The sequence below is a fragment of the Chrysochloris asiatica genome, unplaced genomic scaffold (genome assembly GCF_000296735.1).
Source record: "Chrysochloris asiatica unplaced genomic scaffold, ChrAsi1.0 scaffold00124, whole genome shotgun sequence".
Lineage (NCBI taxonomy): Eukaryota > Metazoa > Chordata > Mammalia > Afrosoricida > Chrysochloridae > Chrysochloris > Chrysochloris asiatica.
In genome coordinates, this window is record NW_006408642.1 from 3,324,427 (window position 1) to 3,339,483 (window position 15,057).

At 45.9% G+C, this 15,057-nt stretch overlaps 1 protein-coding gene across 1 annotated transcript in view; it reads right to left on the reverse strand.

The window, feature by feature from the left end:
* Positions 1–4,524: 4,524 nt before the first annotated feature.
* The window catches only part of CCDC13 (coiled-coil domain containing 13), a 45,596-nt gene continuing 35,063 nt past the window's right edge, over positions 4,525–15,057 (reverse strand). Inside the window, exons 13-15 of the mRNA XM_006868770.1 lie at positions 7,611–7,765; positions 5,268–5,382; positions 4,525–4,684 (exon numbers count right to left, since the gene is read on the reverse strand). Of these exons, the coding sequence (XP_006868832.1) occupies positions 4,525–4,684; positions 5,268–5,382; positions 7,611–7,765 (430 nt within the window). The remainder of the gene's footprint in view (positions 4,685–5,267; positions 5,383–7,610; positions 7,766–15,057) is intronic.

The window sequence follows — 15,057 nt, forward strand, 5'->3', positions numbered from 1 at the left end:
CTCCAGGCTGGTCTGCTCATCCTATGAGGGACAGTTTTGCTGAGTATATGATTCTTGGTTGGTAATTTATTCTTTCAGAACTTTGTGTTTGTCATCCCATTGCCTTCTTGCCTGAATGGCTGCTGCTGAGAAATCAGAGCTTAGTCTTATTGGTTCTCCTTTATAGGTAACTTTCATTTTTCCCAAGCTGCTTTTAGGATTTTTTCCTTGTCTTGGTTTTGAGAAGTTTGATTATCTGTCTTGGTGATTTTCTTTTGGGATCTATCCTGTTCAGCTTCCTGTATGCTTATCTTCTCATCTTTCATGATGTTAGGGAAGTTTTCTTTCAACAACTCTTTAACAATTTTTTCTGTGCTTTTTATTTTCTCTTTCTGTTCTGGGATTGCAGTCACCTGTAATTTGTTCCTCTTCATGGTGTCCCACATAACTCTTAGGCTTTCTTCAGATTTTTTTCATTATTTTTTCTGATTATTCTTCTAATATTCTAGTATTGAGAGGTTTATCATCAAGCTTCGCATCAATTCCTCTGTCCTTTGTCCTTTCAATGTATTGTCCTTTTCTGAAATCTTAGCCTTAATTTTCTGGATTTCTAATTGCAGGGTCTGTATTGTTTCAACATTTGCATTTATTTTGTCTGCTTGACCTTGTAGTGTTTTCTCGATTTCTTCTTACCTTTTTTTTCTGTGTTTTCTTTGATCTTTCTGTCAATCCTTACAAGGCACCTAAATATCATTCTTTTGAATTATTTTTCAGTTAGTTCCATTACGTTTTCTTCCTTAGAATGTTTTCATGCTCTGCATCTTGGTAATTTGTTTAAGTCATTCTCTCTTTGTTTCTTTGTGTGAGCTAAAATTTTTGTCACTGGGGCATTGTGAGGTTGCCATACTTGTATTTCATTGCTGATTTTGTGTTGATGTGTTCTTGGACTCTCATTATCTGTGGAGGAGGGTGGGAGCTGGCCACACGTCTGGTCACCAGGGGAGTGTGGGGGAAAAGAAGGAATCATACCTTTCTTATTGCCTGTGTAAATCTGCTCTGCCAGACCTTCCTTTGTTGCCAAAGCTGCTCACAAGATGATATCGCTGCGTTCACAAGTCAGCCTCCCTCTCTCACTGTCCCAGCAAGCACTCAATCCACTTCTCTAAACCTTTCCTCTGAAGTTCAGGGTTCCAGGATTTTCATCTGTGTCTGTTTCATTTGGTCTCTTGTATCTTTATTGTAGTGCATTTGCCTAGTCTGCCACCGTGCCAGAAGTCCACCTCTCAGTGATTTTTGTTGCGCAAGGTAAAAAGGTGCGGAAAATGGTTTCTGTGTGTGTATACAAGAATATACAGTTGTATTTTGTGTGTTATTTGCTTTGTGTTGTGTGTTGCTTATGACATGTATATGTGTATGTGGGAGCACAGTGGTTCTGTAGGTATTTGATTTGTGAACCAAAAGGTCAGTGGTTCAAGGCAATTAGCCACTCCATGAAAGAAAGATGAGGCTTTCTACTCCCACAAAGATTAACAGCCTTGGAAACCCTATGAAGGGTCTATGAGTTAGAACCCACTTGACGGCACTTAACAATAAATATGTGTACATAGAGGTGTTCTATATATACGAGTAGGTTTCAAAAAATTCATGGAAAAATGAAATTGAAAGATAATGGAATTTTTCCATGGGCTTTTTGAAGCCTCCTTGTATGTGTTGTGCTGTGTGATGTCTGGTATATGTGTGTTGTGTGTGTTGTGTGTGTGTGTAGGGATCAGGGACTTAGAAGCTTGTGTATGTGGAGGTAGCACCTCTGGGATGGGAAAGAAGAGGTCCTTCACACCATGAGGCTGGGAGGACCCAGAGTTAGTACCTCAGCTACAGACTGCCCTGCCCTGGGATCCTGGAAAGGAGGGGCCCAGTAGTAACTGAATGTGCTTGGGCTCAGCCTGGTTCCCCATCAGTGCTGGAGTCTGAGTTCCTGGGTCTGTAGCACCTGCCTGGGCTGCAGCCATGAAGTCGTCATCTGAGGGACCCTGTGCCTCGTCCCTCCACACACACACACACACCTGGTGACTCTGGGCAGGGACCTCAGTTTTTTTCTCTGCAAAATGTGTCCAGCCAGCCTGCTGCCTACCTGATTGAGGAATGGAGAGGTCACTTCAGGGCCCAGGGCAGGTGGTACTGTCCAGGAAGGACCATGGGCACTTCTTCCCTGGACAGACTAGGCTGCCCTACGCCCCACTTGGCCCATCTGACAAAACTGCTTTCCCTAAAAACCCTTCTCCCTGGCTCTCTGGGGTCCTTCTCCTCACTCTCTATTTCAGGGAGATGTGACAAGTAGATGGCACTGATCTGGGCAGTGAGTCTGGGAGCTGAGGGAGGCTCTGGTACTGCAGCAGCCCCACACTGCGTCCTCCCACCACCTCTTCTGCCCCTTCATGGCCCTGTTCCCACACCTTAGACTGGGCAGACCAAGAGCTTCCTGAAGGAAGGAAGCAAACAGATTCACCTTGGATCCCTGCATGGCACAGAGACTGGTGTGAAGATGTAGGTTTTATAACTCTCTCTATCCTCCCAGAAGGATGGCTAGTCCTATGCCTGCTTTCTACTCCCAGTGACTCCATTGAAGCCCAGAGGATAACATCTTATCCGACTCCTCACCTGACATCTGGACCCTCCACATCTGGCCCACTCTTTGCTGTCACACACTGTCCGCTCCCAACACAGGCCGTCTTCCTCATGTCATTATCCCTCTCCCTTGTCTCTTGTTCTGCCTGACCACCGCCCTTTTTGAAAAGGGGGAGACAAATTCTCCCCACAATCCCCATCAGAATTGCCACTTTTCCTGGTGGCCGTGACTGCACTTTGCAGTGTGATCACCAGACCCGTGTCACCCAACGTGGGGCTAAGGACTCCCTGAGTGGGGGATAAGAATATGAGACCAGCACCAGCCAGGTCCCTTCACAGTCCCATCCCCAAGGAAAGCTCTGTGCAGGGCAGACAGCACATGGGGCTGCTTCTGCTGACAGTTTCCCCCCCAGAAATGCCACGTGCCCTCTCCCCGGGGAGGCGGTGTCTCCACAGTATGTGCATGCAAGTGTGTCCCTGGGTGCACTCACATTTGTGTGAGCCTCTATACAAGAGACTGCATCTTCACATTGGGGCCCTGAGCAGATCTCTCCCTACTCACCAGCTGTGTGACCTCAGACCAGTCTTTTTTAACCTTTCTGTGCCTCCATGTCCTCATCTGTGAAATGGGGACAATGATAGACTTTTCCCTCATAGGTCTGTTATGAAGATATTTAGCTATGTGTCTGCATCCATATAGATGCTGCTCACGTGTGTGTGGGCATGTTTGCAGGTGGGCTAGCATGCTGTGGGCGGTGCTTGGTGTGCCAGTCAGCTAGGTGTCTGTGGCACATATATACACAGAGTTTCATGCTTCTGAAGAGTGTGTGTGTGCACGCTTGTGGCCATGGTGTTTGGGGTCAGGTATGTGGCTATGGATAACCCTCTTTGGAGCCACCTCCATCCATGGCTGCAACTAAAGATGCCTGGAGGTGACACTGTGATAGGCACAGAAAGGCCTGGGGGCTCCTGGCACCCCTGTAGCAGCAGTCCTAGCTTGCACCTATATCAGGATAAGGGAGGTGCACAAAGCCCTCCACCCTGCCTGCCTGCAGCTCCGGCCCAGTCCCAGTCCCCGTCCCCACTAGCTGCACCCTTCTGGAGGCAGGGGGCGGTGTCTCTTGGAGTAGCTGCAGGGGCAGAGCTGTCCAGGTATAGGTGGGCTCACCTGCCCTGGGTCAGCTGGTTTGGGAGCCAGGCAGGCCCAGGTTAAATATTAGATCTGCTGCTTCTGTGAGCTTGTGTCTTCACTTTTAAAATAGGGCGACAACACCCTGGGTTGTTGGGAGGACAGCGTTCCACGATAAATGCTCACTCACTGGGAGCTGCAATGATTCTATGTTATATAATGATTATGCAATTATATAAGAATGAAAATTATATGTTACATAATAATGAAAGTAATCATTATTATTACAAGTCCAAGGGTCTGCACCTGCGGCAGAAGCCTAAGAAGTGGGCTGACAGCGTGACTGAGCACGTGAGGAGGTGGTACCTCTAGGGCATGTGTGAGGGATGCACGGGCCCTCACGCCCTGGTACGGGGCAGGGTAGGCTCTTCTGTGTGAGAAGCTGTGTGTGTGAGGGTGCTGGGACCCCCTCTAGGACAAAGGTGACGGGCGTGTGCTGAAGTGTCTGCATCCATCCTGGTTGTCCCTGAGCTCTTGCTGATGCTGAGCTGGCTGCTGGGCCTCTCTGAAGCCAAGTCTGCCCAGAATGCCCTCTTTAGGCTCCCCTAGGCCTTCTCCTTTGCCCTCTTGGCCTGTGATCTCAGCAGTGGACATCCGTGGGGAGCCTCTTCCACAAGCAGGGGCTGAGCTGGCTGCCATGACTGGCTTCCTGGAACGGCTGGGATCCTCAGAATCTCATTCTCTCAGGCCTGAGGCTGCCCTGTCTGGTTAGGTTGACACCGGCCATTCTTCTAGTGCTTGTCTGCCTTCTGCTGCCGCAGGGCCTGCAAGAAGACCCCTTTCACCTGGTCCAGGGTCTCGTGGTACATACGGAAGTCCTCCTCTTTGCCTCGCAAGGCACTGCCCAGGGCAGCCTTCAGCATTTCATTCTCCTCCACCTGGATGGCCAGCCTGGACCACACAGAGACAGGGCTCAGCATGGCCTGAGCAGCATGTGTGTGGTGTGTGTGTGTGTGTGGTGTGTATTGTGTGTGTATGTGTGTGTGTTGTGTGTTGTGTGTGTTGTGTGTGTGTGGTGTGTATTGTGTGTGCATGTGTGTGTGGTGTGTATTGTGTGTGTATGTGTGTGGTGTGGTGTGTATGTGGTGTGTGTGTGGTGTGTATTGTGTGTGGTGTGTATTGTGTATGTGTGTGTGTGTTTGTGTGTGTGTTTGCAGGCCCCTGGGATTGAGGCTTGCAGCATGGCTGTTCCTCAGGCTCAGGGTGTCTCCCTCAGAGGCCCTTAGTTGGGGAGCTTACCTGCATCCCTGGGCCTGGTACCAGCAGCTCTTTAAGGAGAGAATCGATTCCCAGAGGTTTCTTCTCCTTCCTTTCCCATCACTGCATTTGATCTTAAAAGGCTCAACTGAGGGAACTGGGTTCATGACTATAGGGCCTTCAGGGTTCTGCTGGATCCCTCTGCCCAACCTTCTGAATAAAGGGGACACCTCCACCCAGACACTTCACCCTTTCAGGACAAGAGGCGAGGGAGTACCTGGTAGTTAGCTCCTCCATCTGAGATTCCACAGGCACATCAGAAATTTGGGCGAAGGGCGGGTCCTTCCTGTGGCTTATGTTTGGGTTGTGCCGGGAGTTAGAGGCCAGCTGACCTGCAGGGATAGCAGCCACTTTGTGTGAGGCCAGCCCATGCTGACCCCCTCCATCCCCTCTCCCTACTCTCCCTCCATGTATTTGCTGTGTGTGTTCCCAGTGTTCCCACTGGTGGATCTCTCCTCCTGCTTCTCCTTTCACTGGGCATTTCCACTCCCTTCAAAGTGCAAGCCCAGGGTTCCTCCCTCCAGAAGTCTTTCCTGATGGCTGCTCTGGCTCTGACTCTGGCTTTGGCCTCAGCAACAGCCTTTGTTCTGCTTGCTTTGTGCCAAGGTGGTTTCTCATCTCACTGTCACCATCTTTATGCTTTGTAAGTTTCTGGTAATTCATTCCAACAAGAGAAACTCAGATCTAGGTCGCATCTGACACCCTCTCCCCACCAGCCAGCAGCTCCACACGAGGAAGCAGGGAATCTGGGCAGTCAGGGACCACAGAGCCACAGAGGGAGTGTGGCTGATGACATTAGGCTGAGATTCAGAGAAAGAAGACAGAGTCCAACTCATGGGAAACTCAGGCAGAATTACAGCATCAGGAAACCTCTGTGCTCAGAGGTGGGAGCTCACCTGGCATCAGCTCACCTGCTGCGTGGCCTCAGGTAACCCACCAACTCCTCTGAGCCCCAGTTTCCTTACCTTAGTTTTGCCTCTAGAGCCGTGTGAGACCTGAGAGGGTGAGTAAGGTCACACATGGACCTCAATACCTTGAGTCACTGGACCACCTTTTCAACCCCCCATGACTTCTCCCTGCCCTCAGCCTGCTCCAGCCTGGCTCATCCTCCAGCCAAACTGCCACTTGTTCTTCCCTGAGCCTGGGGTGTTCTCCCCTCAGGTATCTCTGCCCCCAGCTCTGCTCATATGTCAACTCCTCTGTGAGATCTTCATCAGCCACCCCATAAAACATATAGCTGTCTCCTCAGCACTCTGTGTCTCTCCTGCCTCAAGCACTAGCCACCCCTGGCCTTTCAAACCTTCTACGGTTTGACATAGATACTTATTGTCTGTCTTCTGCCCTGGAATGGAATGAATGGAATTCCAGATCCTGGTTTCCATATTTTACAGACTGGGGATTGCTATGCTCCCCAAATCAGGCAGTGTTATGTCCATGTCACTGACCAGTAGGTGACAGGGGCCATATGGAAACTTTCAGGCAGCTGCCTCTATTGTCCAGGCAAGACCAAAGTGGCATTCTTGCTGGAGTCCCCACACAATTGTGTGGTTGGGAGCCTGGCAGGAAGTGGGCCTGAAGCTTGTAGACACCACACTTCTGGTTGGGTCAGTAGGGTTGAGCCCCAGAGACTTTTCCAGCCTGAACTCCTAGAAGTTCTTGGAAGACCCTGTTGGTGGGAGAAGGTACGCAGGAAGCCCCTCTGTGACCCATTTCTGACACATCTTTCTGAAACATTCTGACCACATCTGGGCTGAGTGGGGAACACATGGGTCCAAGTTTTTCTTGGCTGGGAGCAGGTGGCACACCATTGAGGATGCTGGGAGGCAGTGTTCCTCAGCCCCAGAGCCTGGAGGGTGGTCAGTCACCAGGAGACAGGCCCAGCACCCCCACACTGGACGTTCTTTTCTCCCTGTTAACTTGTGATTCTGGGACTCCAGCACCCCGGCTCACCCCAGCCTGACGTGATGCTGACGGTGCTGGTCTGGAGACTGTGCCTTGAAAATTGCTGTGTTGAAGCAATAGACCTTTTAGATTAAGGCAACATTTCCTAGCTTCCCTCTGCAGCTGGGTGTGGCCACATGACAAGGATTTGGCCAATGGAATGAGAGCAAAACTGATACCAGCATCTTTAGGGCCATACCCCTTCCTGCAGCTGGGGGAGGAGCGGAAGTAGTCATCTTAGAACATGATACAGGAGTCTGGGTCCCAGAACCTGTGGAGAGCTCTGCTTAGTAGAACTGGACTCTTCTCCTGGCCCAGCCCCTGCTGCGTGGGCCTCCCAAGCAGATCAGTGTTGCCCCACGACCAACTTTGAGTAGAGTTGGCTCAGGACAGAGGGTTGAAAGCCGGGGCAGGGCTGGCAGTGGTGGTGGTAGCTGAAGGCAATCAGCAGAGGCACTGAAGCCTAAGGACTTGCAGGTGGGCTGGAGCTCTGGCTCTGACTAGGAGACCAGGGAGAGAGGAAGGCCAGGAGCTGGGGCAGAGAGATGGCCGCCTTGGTAGAGGAATCTGCTTCCCACATTCTCATCACTGAGGCCCAACAACAGTAGCAAGACCCTACCTGTCTTGTTCCTGGGGGATGTTTTCTGAGAGGCTGGCCTCCGCCTAGGCTCTAGGCGCATCTTCTCCAGTTGTTGCTCCAGCACCACCACGCGCTGCCGCTCCTCCTGCAGCTTCCTTTCAGACTCCAGAAGCTTGCTGTTGCTCTCCTCCAGCCTGGAACCAGACAGGAGTCGCTACCACAGCCTGGCAAGGTGGGTAAGTCTTACGTTGAGGGTGGTGGGAGCCAGTCTTAATTTTTATGGGAGTAACACGGGAACATGCAGTTTAAAATCATACCGTTCTCTCCAAGGTTTATGATGAAAAACTCCTTAGCCCTTCCTCACTTTCAACTCCAGCAACCACTTATGGCACTTTTAGCTATAAGTTTCTTTGACTGTTTACTGTCATACTTCGATAAATGCCTATACTGTTATGTTTTCTAAGGCTTAAACATCATCTTTTGACTTCCTGTCATGCAGCGAAAATGAGAATTCATTTTCTTACAGAACTCTCCCCCGAAAACAGAATCACCTTCCTCCTCCTCACTCATTGCAGTTAGATGACATTGTTAGTTGTTAAATCCATATTAGGCGGGGTATTTGTTTTCTATAGCTGTGGTAACAAGTTGCCACACGTATAGTGGCATGAAACAACGTGGATTTATCATCTCACTGTTCTGTAAGTCAGGAGTCTGGCATGCTCAGCTAGTTCCTTTGTTCCAGGTGCCACAAGGCTGAAATCAGAGTGTCAGCTCACCTGGGCTCCTAGCTGGAGGATTTGGGGGAGAATCTGTTGCCAGCTCATTCAGGCTGTCAGCAGAATTCTGCTTAAGGTAGTTGTAGAATTACGGTCCCAATTTCTGTGCAGTTGTCGGTCTGGGTAATTCTCAATTCTAAGGCCACCTGGCTGCCTTCATCTTCTAAGCCAGCAATTGCAAGTCCTTCTCTCAGCATTATCACTGTAGCTCCAGACAGAGACAACGCTCTGCTTTTATGGGCTCAACTGAATAGACTCAGTGCCAATGTTACGCTATGTTAAGGTCAACCCATCTGTCAGTTTGTCATACTGTGGTGGCTGGTGTGTTGCTGTGATGCTGGAAGCTATGCCACCGGTATTTTAAATACCAGCAGGGTCACCCATGGTGGACAGGTTTCAGATGAGCTTCCTCATAAGACAGACTGGGAAGAAGGAAAAGTGAACTACCGCTTAATGTGTAGCTACTAAAAATCTCATGAATAGAAGTGGAATGTTGTCAGATATATTGCCAGAAGATGAAAAATTATTAATAGCAGCAAAACATTGTCAGATACAGTCCTGGAAGAACAGCCCTTTAGGTTGGAAGGTGCTCAAAATACACCTGGGGAATGTAAAATTGAAGAAAAACAGCATCACATTCATCATCTAAAAGAACATTTCAAGCTCTATCTTGGAAGTACAATGCTGTCTGTAATAGGATAATATCCATACGTCCATAAGGAAGATCAGTTAACACCAGTTACTCACATTTATGCACCAGCCACTAAAGCCAGTGATGATGAAATGAAAGAATTCTACCAACTTCTTCATTCTGAAATTGATTAAACATGCAATCAAGATGCAATGATAATTACTGGTGACTGAAATATGAAGGTTGGAAATAAACAGGAGGTTTCAGTAGTTGAAAATATGGGCTTGGTAATAAAAACTATACTAGAGATCACATGATAAAAGTTTGTACAACCAATGACTTATTCACTTATACCTTTTTCCAACAACATAAAAGGACTTCACCAGATGAAATACACAGAAATCTAATTGACTACATCTGTCGGGTGAGATGGTAGAAAAGCTCAATATCATCAACCAAAACAAGGATAGGGGTAGACTGTGGAACAGACCATCAATTGCTCATATGCAAGTTGGGCTGAAGCTGAAGAAAATTAAAACAAGTCCATGAGAAAAAAACAATATGACCTTGAACATATCCCACCTGAATTCAAAGATCATCTCAAGAACAGATTTGATGTCTTAGATAATGACTGAAAACCAAAGAGTTGTGGGTTGACATCAAGAACATCATACAGGAAGACAGCAAAAGGTCATTAAAGACACAGGAAAAAAAGAAAAAACCAAAATGAATATCAACATTTCTCAAGCTGAAAGAACTGAAGGAAAAAACAATCAAGCCTTGATTTGAAATATTGAAGGATTCTCTAAGTAAAATATTGAATGATACAGAAAACATCAAAAGAAAATTGAAGGAATACACAGAGTCACTACACCAAAAAGACATGGTCACTGTTTAAGTATTTCAAGAGGTAGCATTTGATCAACAGCCAATGGTTCTTGAACTAGTAGCCTGCCAATCTTGTGATTAGTTAGCCTCTACAATCTGTGAGCCAGCAGCCTACCACTGTACCTACTTACCTGGGTCCTCAAGCCCTGCAGCTATATGAATCCAGAGAAGCCTCCAGCTTGATGGTGGACCATAGCCTTGGGACTTTTCAGCCTCTGCAATGGCATGAGTCATTTCCTTGAAGTAAAATCCCTCGCTCTCTCCATATATATATATAATGTTATATTATAATGTATATTTCCATTATATATTGTTCTTAACGTGCCGTGGAGTCGGTTCCAACTCCTAGTGACCCTGCACAGGGTTTCTGAGGCTGTAAATCTTTGCTGGAGCAGAAAGCCTCATCTTTTTCCCACTGAACAGCTAGTAGTTTCGAACTGCTGACTGTGAGATTAGCAGTCTGATTTGTAACCACTATGCTACCAGAGCTCTGGTATACATATCTATAAAGGAGCTCTGGTAGGATAGTGGTTGTGAATCGGGCTGCTAACCTTTTGGTCAGCAGTTGAAAACTACCAGCAGTTCCATGGGATAAAGATGAGGCTTTCTGCACCCGTAAGGTTTTTGTTTTTGTTTTTCAATGTTTTATTGTGAATTATGTGATAGTTTACATGGGAGAACATTAATTTTACATTCATCCTATCGTATATATATATTGTTTCATTGCCATGGTTACCATCCCCTCCATGCATCATCAACCAACCATAGAGTATACCTTGCAAGCCTGCCCCCACCCCCTCCGTCGTCAGCACACAGCCCCTCTCCCTCTCTGGATCTAAAGTCCCCAGCCATTCCATCTCTCCACGTCATCATTCCCGAAAAGTTTTACAGCCTCAGAAACCCCTATGCAGGGTCGCTATGAGTCAGAACCAACTCCACGGCACACCACCACCACATGTATATATTGTTGTTGTTGTGAAGTGCTGTTGAGTCCGTTCCAACCCATAGCAACCCTGTATAGGGTTTCTGAAGAGTGGCTGGTGAGCTTGAACCGCTAACCTTGTGGTTCAAATGACTTTGCAGTCTGGCGCATTAACCCACAGTGCCACGCCAGGACTCCATACCTATGTTAGGATAAGTATTGCTACAAAGTCGTCATTGTAGTTAAATGCTATTGAGTTGGTTCTGATTCATAGCGACCCAGTATAGGGTTTCTGAAGAGTGGCTGGTGAGTTTGAACCGCTTGGTTCTGGTTCAAACTGGTCTTGCTGTCCTGTGCTTATCCTACAGTGCCATGCCAACAGATATATTAAAATGTGAAGTTACTGTTTCTTGACATGTCCCCCATTTAGGTCTATATACTTCTGAAAGAGGTACTTCCATCTCTAATGTTTCTACAAAGAATTCTACACTCTAGAATTTACCCCATGTCAAACAGTAAATTTGGCATCCTCAAGGAACTCAAATGGGGTTCTATTAAATGCTGAGTTTTGAGAACAAAGAGAAGCCTGAAGGAACAGGATCAGGGCTGTGCAGTGGATAAGGTCAGGTTTTCCAACAAACTTCTCATAGGACAGTACCTGCTGTCTTGAAGAATGAGCTGGTGAATTGTGATGGAAAACAAAGTTCCTCAGCGTAACTTTCCTGGCCTTTTTCTCACCAATGTAGTATTTTCTTACACCTTCTCCATAATAAGTTCCCATGTTTCTCCTGTGTTGTTTGAGAAAATCTATCCAAATCAACCCATTAAAGTCTCCCAGACAGTCCCCTTAACTCTCGGAGCTTACTTCACTACCTTAACTTTAACTGACCCACCAGATCCCTGTGGAAGCAACTATTTTGATTGGATATTTTTATATAACTGAGATAACTTGTCTGCAGCTATCTATCTACTGACTGCAGAGACATATTTTTAAATGCTTTGTTTGGAAAAACTCTGTATATGTATGGGAAAAAAAAAAGCCAGTGGGACTGAAGGAAGAAGTCCAACTGCACTGAAGGCACTGACAAAAAACAAGGCTCCAGGAATTGACAGAACACAAATGGAAATGTTTCAACAAACCAGTGCAACACTGGAGGCACTCACTCATCAATACCAAGACATCTGGAAGACAACTACCAGGCCAACCAATTTGAAGAGATCCATATTTGTGCCTATTCCAATGAGAGGTGACCCTACAAAATGCAGAAATCATCAAACAATATCATTACTAATACACGCAAGTGAAATTTTGCTGAAGATAATTTAAAAAACGGTTGCAACAGTACATCAACATAGAACTGTCCAAAATACAAGCTAGATTCAGAAGAAGACATGGAAGTAGGGATGACAGATGCAACTTGAAAGCAGACAATACCAGAAAGATGTTTACTTGTGCTTTATTGACTATGCAAAGGCCTTCAACTGTGTAGATCATGACAAACAATGGATAACATTGTAAAGAATGGGAATTCCAGAACACATAGTTGTGCTCATAAAGAACGTGTACATAGACTAACAAACAGAACAAGGGATACTGAATGGTTTAAGGTATGTGCCAGGGATGTATCATTTCACCATATTTATTCAATCTATATGCTGAGCAAATAATTCAAGAAGGTAGATAATATAAAGGAGAACATGGCATCAGGATTGGAGAAAGACTCATTAACAACCTGCGATATGCAGATCATACAACCTTGCTTACTGAATGCGAAGATGACTTAAAATACTTACCGAAAAAGATCAAAGACCATAGCCTTCAGTATGGATTGCACCTCAATAGAAAGAAAACGAAAATCCTCACAACTAGACCAATAATTAATACAATGATAAACAGAGAAAAGATTGAAGTTGTCATAGACTTCATTTTACTTGAATCCACAATCAACACTTACGGAAGCAGCCATAATGAAATCAAACCACCCATTGCATTAGTCAAATTTGCTGCCCAAGACTTCTTTAAAGTGTTAAAGATGTCAGTTGAGAACTAAGGTGCACCTGACCCAAGCCATGGCATTTTCAATAGTCTCATACGGATGCGAATGTTGGGCAGTGAATAAGGAAGACCAGAGAAGAGATGATGCATTTAAATTATGGTGTTGGAGAAGAATGTTAAAAGTACCATGGACTGCCAGAAGAACAAACATATCTGTCTCGGAAAGAGTACAACCAGAATGCTCCTTGGGAGCCAGCATGGCAAGATTTTGTCTCTCATACTTCAGGCATGTTATCTGGAGGGACAAGGCCTTGGAGAAGGGCATCATGCTTGGTGAAGTGGAAGGCTAATAAAAGAGAGGAAGACCCTCAACAAGATGGATTGATATAGTGGACTAGGCAGTGTTTCATTAACTTGTGCATAAGGTCGCTATTAGTTGGAACTGATTTCATGATACCTAACAACAACAACAATATCTACAGGTATGGACAGATTCTCCAAGGACTGGTGAAAATGAGAACGTGCCACAAGCATACATATAGCAGTGTATCTTTTAGGTTAAAAATTCACTAAATAGCTTCTCTATGCCTACCTACTCATGTCTGTAAATGCCTGAACAAAGGTCGACAAGCATATACTCAGTACACAATGGGAGTGAGTTGGGCAGAAGGGAAAGACTTGGTGGCAGGATCCAAGTTAGACTTTAGCTTCACCTGTATTTGAAATGATAGCAAGGAGAACTCCAATCTTGTATTTGCATTTACTTTTCTAAAGTTTATAAAGACTAGGGGCACTGACTTTATGTGAGTTGCCAATTGGAGGCCATTGTGGGTTGAGATGTAGGCTCACTTATCTTTGGAAGGTGGCTAGAGTCATTGGACGTGACTGAGCAGTGTCCTTTGGAGCTGATGCCCTGAGCCCCATTGTTTAGCACCCCCAAAATCTGCCGCAGGTGGAGACTCACAGGGTTGCCAGATCCCATTTCTTACTGAGGCTGGGTGGGGGAGGAGAGTTAATCCTTTCCATCCATAAACTGGACTGTATTCACCAAGGCTCAGGCTGACCCTCAGGTCTCCTCCAGATGTAGCAAAGGAGCAGAAAAGAGAAGATTTAAACATTTCAGTGAATTCTCAATAATATTTGGAAAATATTGTAGAGGAGCTACTAGAGTGAGAAAGAACTCTTAGAGACACCATCAACAAGCATTTGTGAACTTAAATACTCATCAGAAATACTGAAAAATAAAATGGTCGTGGGTGGAAAGTAAATTAATGATCCTAAAGAAAAGCTGGGGGAATTATCCCAGAACATTGAGTAAAAATAATCAAAAAGTAGCAATCACTAGTGAGAAGACAAGAGCCACGGAGGACTGAATCAGAGAATATAATCTCTTACTCTAGTAAGAAAGGGAAACGTAGAAAAGACGCAAGAATGAGGAAATGAGAGAACTATAACACCGGGACTCCTTCACTTAGACACAGCTGATGACATATCTGAACTCCAAGTGAAAATTCTTTAGCAACAACCCAACTAACTTTTTTTGTTCCAGTATTTTCCATGAGTTAGGTACTGTGTTAAGACATTGCATGTGTATTATTTAATCTCTAAGCAACCAGGAGGAAACACTAATATTTAGAGTCAAAAAACCTGAACTTTAAAAAAGGTTGTCAAAGATGTAGCTGTGAAGAAGATATCAGGCCAAGATAGGTTCTCAAGAAAGTTCTAGCTAACCTCCCAGGAAGTGATCCTTCTTGTTGATCAGACAACATAGACAAAAGCGTCTCATGTATTTATATTTTCTTAAAAATCTGATTTCACATTCAGTGATAGATATATTGATGCATAACAAATTGCCATGAACTTGGTGGGTAAACAACAGCACAGCTTTATTGTCTCGCTGTTCCTGCAGGTCAGAAGTCAAAGCTTGGCTTAGCTGGATTTTCTGTTTAGGGGCTCACATGACTGAAATCACTAGCATCACAATGGGCAGCTATCTTCCATCTCATCTTTGGCTTGGAGTACTCTTTCAAGTTTATTCAGATAGTTGGCCGAGTTCATTTCCTTGTGGTTGTAGGACTGTGGCCCCTGTTTCCCTGCTGATTCCTGACTGGGAAGAGCTTCAGCTTCTAGAGCCCTCCCAGCATTTGCTACCATGTGGCTCGCCCCAGAGTTTGCTCCTTCCAGAGCAGCTAGAGACTGTCTCTGCTGCTTTGATTCTCTGACTTCTGTCTCTGACCTCTAGGTTCTTATCTGAAGAGCTCCTGTGATTAGGT